The sequence below is a fragment of the Populus trichocarpa genome, chromosome 6 (assembly GCF_000002775.5).
Source record: "Populus trichocarpa isolate Nisqually-1 chromosome 6, P.trichocarpa_v4.1, whole genome shotgun sequence".
NCBI lineage: Eukaryota > Viridiplantae > Streptophyta > Magnoliopsida > Malpighiales > Salicaceae > Populus > Populus trichocarpa.
In genome coordinates, this window is record NC_037290.2 from 8,724,497 (window position 1) to 8,741,708 (window position 17,212).

Genomic DNA, 17,212 nt, shown 5'->3' on the forward strand with positions numbered 1-17,212 from the left:
TATTAATACCCAAAAAACTAATTAATATTTGCAACATTAAGATGTGCAACTTGTGATAACATGCCCGGACCCGAGGGCACGTGGAACCGTCGCAGACAAGAAAAGGGAAAAATAAAAGAGTCGCCACCATTAGTTTATTTTCTAGGTGTAATTGGTCACCTAATTAATCTCAATAAATACCTAAAATCTATTAGAATCAATGAATTTTGGTCTGCATTATCTAGAATTAATTAGGATTCAGGAATTTACTTATGTTTGGAAAAGATTTCAGTACTTCCCCCCAAAACACTCGTTCAAAATAACGATTACTTATATTCAAGAATTGACCTTTATTCATTTCTATCATCTGCTTTCTAAAATTTTAATTACTAATTATTTTTTTACCATAGTCCGATACCTCTTAGGATCCCCCAGCATTTTTGTGGGATCCTGAAAAGCACCATTCGTTTTTATTTATCTTACAAAAATTGCACTTATTTTATTCATTAATTTGTTTTTGAATTCTTTTGATATTATCCGTAATATTTGGTAAAATCCAAAAATTAAACTCATTTTAGTTATAATTATTATCGGAATAATAATAACTAAAATGAGTTAAATTATCATCATTACAACACAAAATAATTATAAGTGTCGCCAAGCTCATCAATGGCTAGGTAATACTCTTTTTTTTAACTGTGGCTATCCGAGTCAACTTACGTGCATCTCGATTAATTCCCCGAAACTTTGAAGTTAACGACAATATAAACCTCTAGTGACCCTAAGATTTGTGGCACTCGAACTGGTGACCTTTGAAAAGCAAACCTAAAATTTAATCAGTTGAGTTATACCCTCAAAGTTATCACTAGATAATACTTGTGTGTGTATTCGTGGAGACACAAAAACTAATGGTATGACTGGGTTAAATTATTATTATTATTTAATAAGTTGGCATGATCTGCCAAAAAATAAATCTAGCGGGTATAATCTCAAATTTTTCTCGGAAGAAAATGGGTATATACAAGACTTAGGGTGTGTTTGGTATTGCGGTTGTTGTTGTGCTTGTGGTTTGAAAAAAGTTATTTTATAAAAAGTACTTTTAGTTGAGGTTGGTTTGAAAAAATATATGTTTGGTTAAAACTGTGGTTGAAATTGAGGTTGAAAAAAAAAGGTAGTTTAATGTGTTTGGTTAATAATGCTTTTGAAATTGAGGTTATAAAATAATTTTAAAAAAATATATTAATATTGATGGTTTTTAATTTAAATATTGTAGATTTAACTATTGTTATTACATCATGAAATAAATAATATTTTATATAAAATATTTTTTATTGTTCCATTAAACTATCTACAATTCCATCACGTAAGAAATACATACGACAAGGACTACAATATTTTTTGTTTTTTAAGCACGCAACAACATCAGGTAAAATATAATTAGGAATAAATTGGAATTGCGATCAAATTCTATAAATGTTACGTCATCAAACGATCTCTGTCTAATTTATGCAGTGTCATTGAATAATGTTAAACACTAGTTTTTTTGAATAAAACACAATTAAAAAATAAAAAATAATTTTTATTTTTTATTTTACTGGGTCGAACCTGGTTCAATGTATTTTTGAGCTTTGAACCGGAACCGGTCTGGCAGGAACCGGTCCAACCGGAACAGTGTAGCCATGCTACATTGTTCGTGCTAATTAATTAGCATGAAGGGCGCAGGAAGCAACATTCGTCTGCTTTTTTTTCTCCTGTGTTTTGGACACTGAAATGCCGTGGGTCCCATGAATAGTAAATTGTTTTTTTTCTTTACCAAATGGGTTGCATCTGTGTTTTGTTAAAAATACAGACGCAACCTCGCTACCAAACACACTCTTAAACTCCACGAGAGACCATTAACGTTGGGAGGTCAAAACAAGGGTAAAATTCTCACAAAGATACATAAATTCCAACATGCCTCTAGGACAAATTTAAAGAAGACAAAATCAGACAATTTTTGGACCAAATGATCTCTTACAATGAGCAATAGCCGCCTGAATTGAGTTATCTTTAGCACATATTTTATGATTCTGATCATCACTTGAGAGTTCTTGATGAACTGGGGAGGATTTTGTAGGGCTTGGGCAACTTCTAAATTTTCTATCTTCGCGACCAATGCTGCTGCTGCTACTCATCGTTTCCACAACTGCTCTAACTGTATCCATTTTCATCTCCAATACTCCTGACCTCTCACCGTCTCCAAAGAGGTTGTTTGAGTAGACGTTGCTGCTGCTACTTCCTGGCGCAAACCATTTATCAAATGGATTCATTAGCTTCTGGTGTGTCCCAGTATTCCTCGGCTCTTGGGGGGAGTTAATCACTTGGCAGGACTTCATAAATGATGCAAGCAGAGTTCGAATCTTCAAGGTTCGAAATTTGATCAAGAACTTCATCACGATCCCATTACTGCTCATGGCCGTTGCCTTTGATCCTTTCATGGTGCTATGATAGATTTGAAACAGGAAATCAACACGGCCAGTGATCAGTGATAATTATTATATTCAATGCCTATAATAATCACATATAAATAAATTTAAATTATTTGTCAATACAATCTATACCCATTGTATTGATTAGTTACATGTGTTTCAGCCATTTAAAACTGGTTTTACCGATTGATGGAAGATATCTAAATTTTCTAGCTTGATAAAATTCAAGAATCAAACATAAATATTTGAGAAACTAAATCTACACTTTATTTTTGTTATTTCAGTGTTTGGAATTATAGTAATGGTTTCTTTTCAAAATATTTTTTATTTGAAAATATTTTAAGATAATTTTTTTTTATTTTAAAAGATTTATTTTTATCATCATCATATTAAAATAATTTAAAATTATAAAAAAATTAATTTTGAATAAAAAAAAAAGAGTTAAAAACACTTTTTAAATACACCATACTTCTAACGCTGTCAATTGTAACAGAGGAGATCATGGGCTAAATTAGGACATGTGATTAGCCTAAAACTCAAAATCTGAAATGGACCACCCACGGCCCATCCACATAAAATTAGTGATTGTGGGCCATTTTGTTTTCTAAATTCTGATATTGAACACGACCATTTCTTGGGGAAAAAAAAGGGGGGGCACAATTTGTTGTTGCATCTCAAAAAAAAAGAAAAAAAGAAAAGAAAGACAGAATGAAAATGAGAAAATATAGAAAATACCTGCTGCTTACAAGCTCCAAATGATTGTTGTTAGCCGGACGGCCATTTCCATCATCGGCCTCGGATGATACCGTCAAACTGGGCTTTAACATATTGAGAAAACTGTTCACTTTAGGGAACTGCACCTTCTTTTTAATGGCCTTTTGGGCTCTACAAGTAGAAGAAGAAGCCTTGGACCCCATTTGTGCATCCCGTTGACCACTCTCCATGGAAGGAGAAGAAGAGCTCATTGTGAATGTTGTTGATGATGGAGACGATGGCATTGTGGCCGCAGACTCATGCTCATTACTGATTTTTTTGGTGGAGAGTTCTTGGAAGGGAGCACTAGATGAAAATGATATACGGAGCTCCATTTCCTCATCAGCCCAGCAATTAATACCTCCATGACCATTTTTCAGGGAGGGTTCAAGGGCTATTTCAATGTAGCTCTCGTCGTCGCTCTCATCGAAGAAGATTGATTGGAATGGTGAGTTGAAGTCATAGCAGCCACTGAAGGAGAAACTCTCTTCCAGCTCTGGATCTCTGTATGTGATATTTGCCATGTTACTGATCAGCAAATACCCCTAGGCCCAAAACTAGAGCTGAACAAGATTCTTGAGATAATTGCGATGCATAAGATTCTTTACAGATATTTATGATGATAATAACCTTGAAGCTATAATAGAAAACAAATCAATACAGATCATAAAGATCAGAGGCTGTTGGTTTGGAGGATGGAAACCCATGTGCATGGAGGTGACTAAGCCAGGGTAGATTTGATTTAATCTAAGAAATCTTGCGAATTAGCTATAAGCTTTAACCTTCTTGGTATGGGTTTTGGTTGAAGAGTGAATATCTAAATATAGCCCTGGTCCATATCAGACAGCGCCAATGGTTATATCATCATTTTAGGCTCTGTTATTCTAATAAATTCATGTGTTGAGGGTTGGAACACTCGGGCTTGTGTTTTTTCTGGTTTAACAAACCTCAAAATCCCACAACCTCCGTGATTCAATATTCGCTTCTCAGAAGAACCATCCCATCTTACGTTTGCAGATTTGGTTGTGTCTTGTTTTCCATTGTCGTTGTAGATAATGACCTCTTAACCCATTATTATTTTTTAATTTATTTTTAATATTAACAAATCAAAACGACTCAGATAAAAAAAAAATCAGTAATTTTTAGCATTCAACATATCAATTTCAGCATTTAATTATTAAGAATTCAGTGATAACAAGCAACAAATAATCTGATTCTCATAATAGTTATTTGCAATCTCTTAATTAGCGACACATCATAGCATCATGTTACAAGTAAGGACAAGGGAGACTCTGGTCTGGTTTCACATCATCTAGCATTGACACTTGGCAGCATATCATCATTTTTCGTATGAATTAATGTGAGACTATAATGCTGATTGAAGATGATTTGTACGCTGAAACAAGGTACGATGTCGTCGGAGAGTTTCCAAGAGATGGCGGATCCCACCCCTGGTGCTCGGTGCAGAATTGTGTAATAAAAACGCTGAATTCAACTGCCCCATTTGCCGTGTGTGTGATGTTGGAGACTTCGAGACTACGTTTTGTGGACCTAAAGTCTCTTTGTTGACTGTCTTATTCGTTCCTTGATCTAACCAAATTGACCGGAGAAATTAATCAAATGAACCCTGGAATTGAGGTGGTTTGATGACGTTTTCCAAATGGAGCTAGCATGGATGCATGGCTCCATCCTGTTGTTTTATTACTGGCATCTTCTCATTTATATTTGCTTCAGGAATCTTAGTTTTTGTGTCCTAGAAATCACAGACAATCTCCCTAGTTTTTTCCTGCAGTCCTGCATTTGCTTCATGTTTTTCTGAAAACATAAGCAAGCAAGCAAGCCCAACACAAACACACCAATCACCAATGATTATATCTCATCTGATATAGAATCTTAAAGTTGAACAAGGGATTTATTATCTACCTCAAATCCATTTCCATACTTGAAATTCTTCTAGAATTGAATAAAAATAAAAATAATAAATCTTAATATTTAAAGAAAATAATTAATGTTCCGTCTATAATAAAAAAAATTCAAAACTAGTTAGGAATCCACAAAACTCATAAAAACATCATATAACAAAGATGGTTGAAACTGATACAAAATTGATAGTCTTGATGTTGAAACTCCATGGCCCAAATAAGGGTGAATTTGACCCCTCTTGCACATAGATTAAATGTATTAAGGCCTCTATTTGATGCTTCATGAATCCTCAAATTCAGTCTTGACCAAAACTTGTACAATTAGTTCATTCAATACTTCTTTCAATATTTTTTATTTTGAATCTTGTGATGAATCTATTTAGAATGTATAATAGGTCTTTAATATTTATGGGCTGATCCACATCACTTTTCTTGTGTTCCCAAATCATTTAAAATATCATGATATAACAATCATACTATCGTGTTAACTATATTAATAAATTAATTTAATAAATTTTAATTTATTTCGACTTTATCAGGCTACTAGTCTCTTTCTTATAATTAATAAATATTATGGTGAAAATCTATGATAAAACAATATTGGATTGCTTGACAAGAAACAAGTCAAAATTTAAAGATCTCATGATTACGTTGTCACGCAACCCACAATTAAGATTGAGATATGATATCAAAAGGCCAAAAGAGATCTGATAGGAGTGTGACACAATAAAACATGTCCCAAGACACCAACACTATTGGAATGAAGTCGAATGACGCCACGAAGCCAATCAAACTTCGATAAGTCAGATTCAATTCGTTCAAGAACCAAAGAATACAAGAATCTCTCTTACACTTTAAAACTGAAAAGTCCAAAAGTTTTATTCGTTAAAGATGTTGAATTTTAGGCTTACATATGTTTAAATAGTTATGAGAAATTAACCCTAATGGATCTACCTTTATAGGTTGAATTGACCCACTTACAAAAACTAACTAAAACCTTTTCTAGTAAACTTCAACCTTGATCCAAGCAAGCATTTGATCTTAGATGAAAACAAAGTATTAATTAAGCCTAAACAAGCTTGAAGTTGCAGCTGATAAAATAAAAATAAAGCTCATAAGTCTTTATATATCGTGAGAAGAGAAGGAAAAAAGAAAACATTATAGGTCTAATACAAAACTTATTTATAGTCGATAATGCTGCTAAATAATCCTAGAAATTAAAGGAGAAGTTGTTGCCCATTTGGTTTCCAAGTTTGAATAGGATTTTGATATGAGCATTGTATTTATCATTTTTTTGAAAGGAAAATGATATTATCTTTAATGCTTTTCTTTGCAACCTTTTAATATCCTTTCAATATTAAAAAACACAATTAAGTTGCTGAATTATTCTCCTTGCACAACAAGGAAACCTTGTCGTCACATGTGTTTCCTACATCAACTTGGATTCTTTTGTTTTTTTTTTTTTTTTGTCGTGTTTTCTCCTCACCTGGCAAGGAAATAAAATAAAAATAATAAATCCTAATATTTAAAGAAAATAATTAATGTTCCCATATATAATAGAAAATCCAAAACTAGTTAGAAATCCATTAAAAACATGGAAACATCAAATAACAAGGTTGGTTAAAACTGATACTAAATTAACAGTCTTGGTGTTGAAACTTCATAGCTCAAATAAAGGTGGATTAAGCCCTTCTTGCATATAGATTAAATATATATTAAGACCTTTGTTTGATGCTCCAAAGAATCCTTAAATTCAGTCTTTGGCTAAAATTTATACAACCAGACCACTCAATACTTCTTTCAATGTTTTCATTTTAAATCTTGTAATGGACCATTCGTATTCGTGGGATCATCCCAAGTCATTTAAAAGATCAAGATATAACAATCATAATGTCCAACTTAATTTAATTATTATTATTTTATTTCGACTTTGTCAAGCTACTAGTCTCTTTCTTATAATTAATATATATTATGGTGAAAAACTATGATAAAACAATTGGATTGCTTCACAAGAAACAGGTCAAAAATTGAAGATCGCTGTTGCATATCCCCTTCTGGAAAGGTCAAACCCCCCCCCCCCCCCCCCCCCCTTTTTTTATTTTTTAAACAGGAATTGTATGAATCAATTCATAAATGTCATTGGTTGTAAATCTTTGACAAAGTCATCCAAGCGGTCAGCTTAAAGCTGCATTTCGAACAGGACCCGATGCTCTGGGCATTAAACAAATAAAACTTGGCTGTCTCTCTACGTGTGCCTAAACTTCATCTTAGAAGATGCAAGGCCGAGAGAGAAATTTGCTTAGGCATGATGGGATCTAAAAGATAAGCTGCATAGGAATAGTGAAATAAATCCTGAAACGTCAAAACCAACCATGGCACATTCATTATTAACATATACAAACATGAAGTCTGAACACCATTGGGACGACATGCCAGTGATTGATTCACGTTTCTAGTTCATGCATATGGAAATCATAGGACTAATTGACAACAGAAAAGATAGCAAAAAGAAACGAAACAAAAATAAAAAAGGAAGTTCAGAGAGGATTAAGATCGTGAAGATGAATCGTCAAGATCAGCTCCTAACAAGAACGCTCCTCATCATGTCCTTGAATTCAAAGAAATCAACACGACCATCTTGGTTACGGTCGACAGAGGTGATCATCTGATGAATTCTGTCAATCTCTTTGGCTTCAGGCAATCCCAACTTCCTCAACACGACTTGCAATTCGTGTGCTGATATGTAACCATCCCCATCCTCGTCAAAAACCTTGAATGCCTCTGACAAATCAGATTCCTCCTGTCTCATCCTAGCCTGATCTCCGATATCATTTGCAGCCTCCTCCTCGGATGCAATATTATCGTAACCAAAGAAACTGCTGTCCAATGATTGATGAAGGGAGACAAAATCTTCGAAAGAAAGGCCAGAGCTGCCAGGCTTGATGTGAGATTTGATGGTGAATTCAAGGTCAGAGAAGTCAGCCTCGAGGCCAAGAAGGCTGAGTGCCTGACTAATTTCCTCGATGGTGATCATGCCATCGCCATTCTTGTCGAAAAGATCAAAGATGCGGCGGAGGCGAAGGAAATTGAGACTGGGGCAACGGAGACTAAAGGAGGAGCTTCTCTTGTGACCAGTGAAGGTTGCTGCTGCTGCTGCTGCTTCCATGGCTTGTTTTATATATTCTTGGGTTGTTTCTATTGCAGCAACAGAAACTTGAAGGCCTGAGGAGGGGAGAGGATAGCTCTACTGCCTTGTCATTGAGTGATTTTATTGTCGAAATGGTGAGCGACAAAGCGCGTTTGGCGGCGGCGAGGTTGTTTGGCCAACCAGTAATGACTCCTGACCATTTCCTGGAAGTCTAGAACTTCAATTCCAATTCATAAAATTGTTCTTTATTATGCCCAGGGGAAGTCTACGCAATTTCTAAGTCGTACCCTCTCTCTTTTTCTTTTTCTTTTTGAAATATCTTTTTTTTTTTTGTTTTTCAATAGGCAAGACTATACAACCCATAATAATTAGATAACCCGTTTATCTTATGCTATGGATCAGACCAAAAAATAATAAAAAAAAAAGTTTAGGTTGTAAGAAATTTCTTGATAGTATTTTTAAATTTAACCCAATAAATCAATCTTATAACTTCTCAATATAATTATCTACCTAACTTGAATTTTAAATTAAATTGTATGAAAATTATCGCAATATAATTTAATTAACTTAGTTAGTTTAAAAATAACCAATAACCAAGATAATCAATAAAAATATAGGCATAGAAAGATGTAAATAAAAATACGAGAATTAAAATAATATATAAGTATCTATAGTGAAATATGTAGGTGTTTTAGTTTGTATTGTAATAAAGCAGTTAAAGTTAAAAATTAATGGGACACAGAATTTGTAATATCACCATAGATACTAAATTAATTATCACTAGAATATGCTATTTTATCTTTTTTTATATATAACTAGTTATTTTTTAAAGTTCAAGTTTTTTGAAGAAAAGATTTGAAACTTTAATCTCTCTTTGCAACTAAATCAGAGATATAATAATTTTTAATATTGAATCATATTAAATTTTACCATGATATTATTTCCAGACTCAATATTTTTGGATTCAGTTACACATTGAATCTAAATATACCCGAGTCTAATGATATATATATATATATATATATATATATATATTCTCTATTTGTATTCTTATTCTTACCGAACATTTATCATACATAACTAAGAACAAAATATTTTTATTCTTAAAACTTTAAAACTTAATCTTTTATTTATTATAATTTTTATTAAAAAATAATGATTTTATCGTTGAATAATTTTTAAATCTCATAAGAAGAAAACTATTTTAGCAGCATTAAATCTTCTATCAATAATCATCAACTTCTAGACCTTTAAAGAATAAAACATTAACATCTAATCATTCTGAATCCAAACATTTAACAAACTCACGTTCATGAGCATTTTGAATTTTCAAACTTCATCACTACGCAAATTAGAAACCACACAAAATTCATTGCATGGCATGGGAAATTTCAAAGTCATTGAGCCTGCAATTCACGAAAAAGGCTCTTCGTCCCATTGGTGGATGCATTCCCAACACACGTGGGCTGTTGTGGTGCACACATAACAAATATTCTCTCTGCAAATTGCTTTTCTCAAAATAAATGAGAGAAAAAAAGAGTCAGCCTCAGCCACTGAATTTGGAAAATGATTTTAATTTCAAATCATCAAGCAAAACAGGGAACTGTATCATCAGGTTGTAGAGTATCCATCTAGATGATGATTCAATGATAAAAATTTAGAATTAAGAGATTTATTTTTTTTAATATCAGATTCGAGCCCTGTGGTTGCTCATATAATGGCCACTGGAGGCTTACATAGTCGTTAACTTCAGGGCCCGTGGGATTAGTTGAGGTACACGCAAGCTGGTCCGGACACCCACGTTAAACTAAAAAAACAAAAAATGGTTGTAGAGTTTTTTCGTGGGGTGGGTGGGTCGGTCTTTGAGTGGTCCAGCAGCGTAACGGGTCAACGTAGCTAAAAGGAGACCGTTTCATTTCATCTGACGTGTGCCTCCACTTGCGCATTGACAGAGTAGTGCGCGCGCACTATCTCTTTTATTTTGCTCTTCGTGGCTGTTTCAGGAGACAGTTTTCAAAATCTATTTTATTTATTTTTTATAAATAAAATAAGCATTTGTACATGAAAAAAACAACAATTGGGTTCTTTGAAAAATATATCTTTTATTCAATGAATTATTTTTCTTATTTTTAAGTTTTCTTTATCAAAATAGTTTTTATTGGTGTCATGTTTTTAATAAGAAAATCAAGGTAATTAAAATAATTTTTGAAAGAATTTCAATAACTCTTTAACATGCAAATAAATGCATATCTTCAATTAAGACTTCGTTTCCTAATTAATGATTTTTTTTTGTTTTAATGAAAATATATTTTTTTTATCAAGGCATTGTTTTTTTTTAATAAAGTTTTTTAATAAAGAAAACTTATTATGATCTCAAAACCAAGTTTCAATAAAAAAAAATTATGTCTCGATATTTTGTATGCAATTGAAGAAAAAATAATTAATTTAGAAAAATTATGTAAGAAAATAAAAAAATATATTTTCATTATTGTTAATATTAGATTCATACATTTAAAAACTTATATTAGATTCATACATACTAATTAACAAAATTATTGTTAATATTACTATATAAAGCTACAATCTTATTTGAAAACAAACACAAAATTAAATGATATTTAATAGAATAATATTTTAATTATTTTATTTATAGTGAATTTTAATTAAATTTTTTTAAAAAAAAATCTTATTAAAAAACTAAAGGGATGTATCAAAAGAGGCCAAGCTTGCATGCCTAGACTTCTTTCCTTTTTTTTTTTTTAATGGTGTCCACCCTATTCTAAAATATAAAAAAAAGAAATGTGGCACATTATTTGTAATGGCAAATGATACATCGTCTAAAAATCAAGAAAATAAAAAGATTGAGTTTTAGGATTTTAAAAACTCAAATTTAAATGTTTTTTCCATCTAATATACCAAAACAACACCTAAATAACCTCAATAAATCAATTTCTAACCTCAAACCCTCAAACTATTTTTTTTTGATGGATGAAAGTTCTAAAAACATTTTAATAGCACTCCTTTCATCAAGATGAATCTATTAACACTAAAATAAATTTGTATTGTGGCCGAACTATGGTCAATCGACCATTTTCTCAAAACTAAAAGATTAAAACGTGAAAAAAAATAAAATTTATGATATAAACATAAAATTTTAAAAGCAAAGGGATCAAATATGTGTGGAATTGTTTTGGATGAAATGAAGTGTTTTTTGTGCAAAAATAGGAAAGGCCTTTTTTATTTTTCATTTTTTTACACATACTTGATTTTTCATTTTTGATGTTATTTTATATATTTTTTTCGAAAAAAAATAGAAAAAGTAGAGGATAAAAAGGTAAGATAAAAATGTTATAAAGAAAGAAGAATTTATTATTATTATTATTATTATTATTATTATTATTTATAACCAGGAAGGATACATGTTTAAAATAAAGAACAAACTGTTTAATTAGTTTTATTAATTTGTATAAATAACTAGACTAAGGTATAATTCACGAGTGTTGAGACGGACGTGGGTTCAATTCCAGTTCATTGATGATGATGCAATAATGATAGCAAAAGACACCCACGCACGAATACCGGAGCTCCTTCCAGATATCTTCTTGTCCACACACGCACACGCACACGCACTCGCGCACGTTCACAAACTCAACTCATCAACCCAAACTCAACCCCTGCTTGTGTTTTCATAGATTAGACAAAGCCCTAGGAACGCGAAAACGACTGACTCGGTGAAGCTGTAAAAACTTCTTTAAAAAAAAAAAAAAAAAGCTTGCCGTTTTCCTACTTTCCTCCTCTTCAAACTGCTACACTCCCTCCCCCTCTCGCCGCCGCCTCCGGTGCTACAAAAATTCACACAATTTCCTCTTTCAATCGAACTCAGGTAAGCCCTTATTTCAATTTCTAATCTCTCTCATATTCTACACATTTCACTGCAATTCATTCGTTTCTTTGTTTCTTTCTCTGGTGGAAAATAACCGACTTCGGTGCATGTGAAGGCATGGTTTAATGAATAATTATCTAGGGTTTTAATTAGGATGTATACAATTTAGTGCATAAGGTTTTCTTTAGGAGTTGTGAAGCAACCTTTTCTCCCTCCCTCCCTCCTTCCCTCTCTAATTATTATTATTGTTGGATAATTAGCTAATTAGTAGTTGTCACTGATTTTTATTTTTGCTCTTCTTAGACAGATATTCTCATGGATTCTGAATCTTGTACGGACAAAACAAACAAAACCCAAGATGAGCAAGCTAACAAGGCCAATGTTGAGCCATCTCTAGGTCCAATCACTCCTGATTCCAGCAAAGAGAGTGGGGATATTCCACTCTTTTCAGTCACTTTAGTTAAAAAACTGCCCAAAGTTCTCTCCTTCACTTCTAAAACCAACAGAAATGAGGACCTTTTTGACAATTTTAGCAGCCCGCGAACACCCCAAGATGGTGTTTTTGACCCATTCGCTCCGAGTCATGAAGACAACGCCTTGGCTCCTCAGTGTAAGAAATACTACGATGAAGCTAGGGCCAGTGTTGCATGCCGGCTTAATTTTACTTCTTCCCTTAGAGCCTTCAGAAATGGGAGTTTTGGTGATGATGTGGAGTTCTTATCGGATGAAGAGATGTTTGAATCTGTGTATGAAAGTCTTTTGGAAGCTATTGTTTTGAAGCAAACTGAAGGTGCTCTTGAAGAAATGTCAAAATTGGAATGCGGTTCTGATGATTGCACAACACCTCCTGCAGCTCCTAAACTAACCAGAGTTCCTGATACTTGTCCCGGCGCTCCTCTGAAGCAAAAAGGTAAATCGAGGATTATTGATTTGGGATTATGCAGAAAGCTTGAATTCTAAAAGTGATTCAATTGTGCTTATCTGATCTGCTGATGGTAGGATGCTGCGCCGCCAACTAATTTTATAAGAATTCATTTTGTATTTTGTATGAAAGCTGTTAACATATGTGCCTCTAAGTCATAACTTGTGGTCTATACAGATATTATTTAACTAGGGATGATTTCCTCTGACCAAGATCACAGTGTAGTAGTAGCATTGTATAGGAATTCTTGACGCTCATTTACTTTTGGAAATTAGCAACTGTTCTTTACTTAGACAGCAGCAAGTGCACTTCTTTATATTATTTCTCTACCCATGGAGGTACATTACATGTATCTCATTATGTGGCTTGTTGAGTTAATAAAAATGAATGCCTTCATTTGTCTTTGTTGGCTAGCTTTTTGCTGGACTTAATTTAACCTTGTGCCAAAATGAATGGTGCAAAAGCATTACATGATGATTCAGATGTCGTTTTTTAGGCAAGATATAAAATGCCGCACATTCTGGCACTTTATTTTTATGAAGTATTGATGGACAAAGGTGAGCTTGTATCTGAAATCTCATTGCTCTTGCTTTCACGAACAATACCACTGAATTGCTGGCTCATTAACCTACTTTTTAGACACTTGTGCATTGATAAGCTACTCTGCTAATTTACTCTTTCCATGTCTTTCAAGTTTCTAATGGTTTTGGCATTTTGTGCTCCACAATAGGTTACATACTATTTACTTTACATGTTTACTTTGCTAATTTGCATTACATAGGATAGAGAGATCAACGTTTACCTATTCAGAATGGTTTCGGCATTTTGTGCTCCACAATAAACGAATGAGATCCAGTCTTGATTAGCTTCTCTGATTTCTCAAAGTAGATAAGAAATCACATCAAAATGTTAGAAAGTAGGAAACGCAAGTGCTATCATGTTGCTAGGTGCTTTCATAGTGATTACAATATCCTTCTACTTTCCTTTTGTATTTCTCCAAATTTATGCATTCGCCTCTTAGAAGAATGAACTATGCTGAAACAAGGCAGTATTCACTTCTATTTAAAATGGAATGAGATACTTATTTCTGATCAAGTTTTGATTATGTGGCATGACTTTGAGATATAAATTTTTGTGATTGAATAGGTAAAGTTTGAATGCTAATAACAATTACTAAATGCTAGCTACAAACTGCTCATATGTTAAGTCGATAATGAGTTTGAAAACTGTATGGATTATGGGAGGCAGCTGTGGATGTGCATGTGTTTGAGTTGTCTGTGCACATCTACATGTTCTTTGCCAAGTTTTTTGTGTAAAGTCCAAGCAGGATATTCATTGCTGAGGAACTGTTGGCATCTGTTTTTTAGCAACCCCCCCAATATTCGTGGTTTGATAATGATATGGTCGTGATAATTGCATGAAGAAACAGAAGGATACATTGATTGATACCCCACTAATTTGGAGCTAACATTGGTTCGGTTTTTTTTTTTGGTTTGTTTTTTTTTTGACATGGCTATGGGTTTGTTTTCTTTCACTTGAGTTTGTGGGTTCTTTATCAGGGTTGTAAGTAAGCATTGAAGTAGTGGAACATTGGACATGTTATACATGCCATCGTTATAGGAAATCCGGATCAAGATTTTCGATTGAAACCTGATCTTTAGGTGTTCATGGTCGGAAACTAAAGGTGATAGAGACAGTACTGCAAACACAAAAACTATCTAATAGGCAGTGTTTGGTAAGCTGGATAAAGATGATCATAGGATAATTTTTTTGTAAAGTTGTTTGGTGTATTTTTAGACAGTACAAAAATTAATTTTTGTTCTATTCAGGCTTGTTTTAGTGGAGAAATATTTATTCTATTAAAAGGAGTTGGAGAAACTTGTCTGACTATCTGCAGAAGAGTTATAGGGATAAAATAATTATTATAATAATTTTAAAATTCAAGGGGTTGACTCAGGGCGAGGCTTGAGTCACGAGTTGGGAGTTACGAGTTGGGAGGATTAACCTGGATTAATTCAAGTTAACTTAAGAATAAAAATTATTATTATTATTATTATTATTATTATTATAATAGTTTTAAAATCTGACTCGAGAGTCAACTCTGGGCAAAACTTAAGTCACGGGTTGAAAAAATTGACTTGAATTAAAAACTAAAATCAAAGATCAAAGCAATCTCGTAACGGTTTTTTTATATGTATTTAATCTCGGGTTGACTTTGCTTTTTTACTAGATTAAGTTAGATTATTTTTTTTAAAAAAAAAAAATTTGAATCTGTTCAAGCCCTAGATTGGCCGTGTCTTGTTCAATATCTATTAAACACAAAATAACATAAATTATTCATTCCAATACACTCTAAACACAGAAAAAAAAAAAAAAACAGATATTTTTCAAGTCTTCTCCAATCCATATTTTCCAGTGTACCAGACTTTCTTTTGGATTTGTATATGAAAGTGACTGATAGATAGTGAATGCAAAGAAATTTTTGCCTGTGGCAGTAGCAAAAGTGTTCCAGATGCTAAGAACTGAAGTGAAGAGAGTTTTAGTTAGACGAGTCGCCGTTTCTACATGGATTTTGCCTCAGAATTGCCAATTCATCGTAAATTTCAACTTTGTAGCCACATCGGCACCAAGTTTGAAGCATCGTAATCGCTTCAAAGATTGACAATTAAATTTCAGGCTTCAACTTTTAAGCCCGGATAGATGCGTTCAATGCATGCGGCTGTGCTATATATATAAAAAAAAACTATCTTGAATAAAAAAGCTGATGGATACTTTTAATAAAATAAAAATAAATATAAAAAAGTCTTAACATTATGTCGTGAATAGTGTTAAACAATCTAATAAAATAAAATAAAATAAAATATAAATATAAAAGGAGGTTGGGATTTCATTTATACTAGATGATAACAATAATTAAAAAAATAAATTTAACTTAAATATAAAGATATTATATGTAAGCTAAACTAAAAAGAAAATAAAAATATTATTCTACCCTTAATAAATAAAATAAAATAACGGTATATTTTTTAACATATAGAATCTCAAATCTTAAGTTAGTTTTTAATATGGTAAAAAATGTGCTAATATTGTAGATATGTTTTATTGTATCATAACTTTTTTTAATTGAGAAATATAAAGATGTTGTTTAAACATAATGAAATAAATTTAAAAATATATAAATTAATAAACTGAAAGAATTATTAATATTAATTAAATATCAAAATGAAAAGCTAATCTTTCCTATAAAAACAAATGATTGTAAGTATGCAATTATTTAATCCTACTTTTCCTTTTAATTTTCTTACCTTAGATATTATTTTTTCTTATCAAGAACAAATATTTATTATTTTTATAAATACATCATGCAAATACAATTTATTTATATCAATTAAAAAAATAAAAATAAATTATAATAATCTCCTCGCAATATTATTAAAATACTAAATATTTTTTTTAAAGAACTACTATTTAAAAAAGGTGAACCAAATAATTTAAAAATTAGATAGAGAGGGTATTAATTTAGATGTAAATAAATAAATCAATGCAAAACAATATATATATATATATATATATATATATATATATAAAGGATATTAATTAAATTTTAAAAAATAAACAAAATTAGAAGAAAAAAAAAAAAAGAGAGGCTAGATTCGAATGCCTCACTAGCTACACAAGAAGGAGATTTTTGTTGTCAGAATTTGGACACCCAATGATGAGTGAAATATGATAAAAATAAAGTTTAGAATCAAAATCCTAAATTGTAAAACTTAAGGGACACAAAATGATATTGGAAATTTTTTTTAAGCAAAGAATGGTTAAAAGACGCGTTTTGCATAGTTAAAAAAATATAAAAAAACCCCTTGCATTGTTGTCTCCTACTTGATTATGCCCCCAAATGTTTTTTGTAAAGCAGTAAAACTGATTTTTTTTTTTTTTTTTTTGTGAAATAAAGGATCAGGTTGTTATTTTGACACCTCAATATTGAGCCCAATTCCCCCACCAACATAACCCAAAAGGATTAAATTGAAAAACAATTTATTTAGTGACCGAAGTGGAAACTTTTTCAAAGAACAAGAAAAAAAACGTGAATTTATAGTAATCTACAGTGCTTGTAGTAATTTTCCACACCATTTC

At 32.0% G+C, this 17,212-nt stretch overlaps 3 protein-coding genes across 4 annotated transcripts; 1 reads left to right on the forward strand and 2 right to left on the reverse strand.

Moving 5' to 3' along the window:
• Window positions 1-1,869: 1,869 nt before the first annotated feature.
• LOC18100032 (uncharacterized) lies at window positions 1,870-4,223 on the reverse strand. Its single transcript, XM_024603513.2, has 2 exons — window positions 3,183-4,223; window positions 1,870-2,460 (listed from the first exon to the last, which is right to left on the reverse strand). Exons 1-2 carry the CDS (start codon window positions 3,722-3,724, stop codon window positions 1,965-1,967), a joined length of 1,038 nt encoding a protein of 345 aa, XP_024459281.1. The 5' UTR covers window positions 3,725-4,223; the 3' UTR covers window positions 1,870-1,964.
• Window positions 4,224-7,475: 3,252 nt separating this feature from the next.
• LOC18100033 (calcium-binding protein CML42) lies at window positions 7,476-8,542 on the reverse strand. The gene has a single exon (XM_006381215.3). It carries the CDS (start codon window positions 8,286-8,288, stop codon window positions 7,698-7,700), a length of 591 nt encoding a protein of 196 aa, XP_006381277.2. The 5' UTR covers window positions 8,289-8,542; the 3' UTR covers window positions 7,476-7,697.
• Window positions 8,543-11,931: 3,389 nt separating this feature from the next.
• LOC18100034 (cyclin-dependent protein kinase inhibitor SMR11) lies at window positions 11,932-13,471 on the forward strand. 2 transcript variants are annotated; one of them, XM_024603171.2, is made up of 2 exons: window positions 11,932-12,153; window positions 12,461-13,471. In XM_024603171.2, the coding sequence occupies exon 2, from the start codon at window positions 12,469-12,471 to the stop codon at window positions 13,111-13,113; it is 645 nt and encodes a 214-aa protein (XP_024458939.1). In that variant the 5' UTR covers window positions 11,932-12,153; window positions 12,461-12,468; the 3' UTR covers window positions 13,114-13,471. The 2 variants fall into 2 exon arrangements, with proteins under 2 accessions (XP_024458939.1, XP_006381278.1); XM_006381216.3 differs by having other exon boundaries at window positions 11,937-12,153; window positions 12,457-13,471.
• Window positions 13,472-17,212: the final 3,741 nt, after the last annotated feature.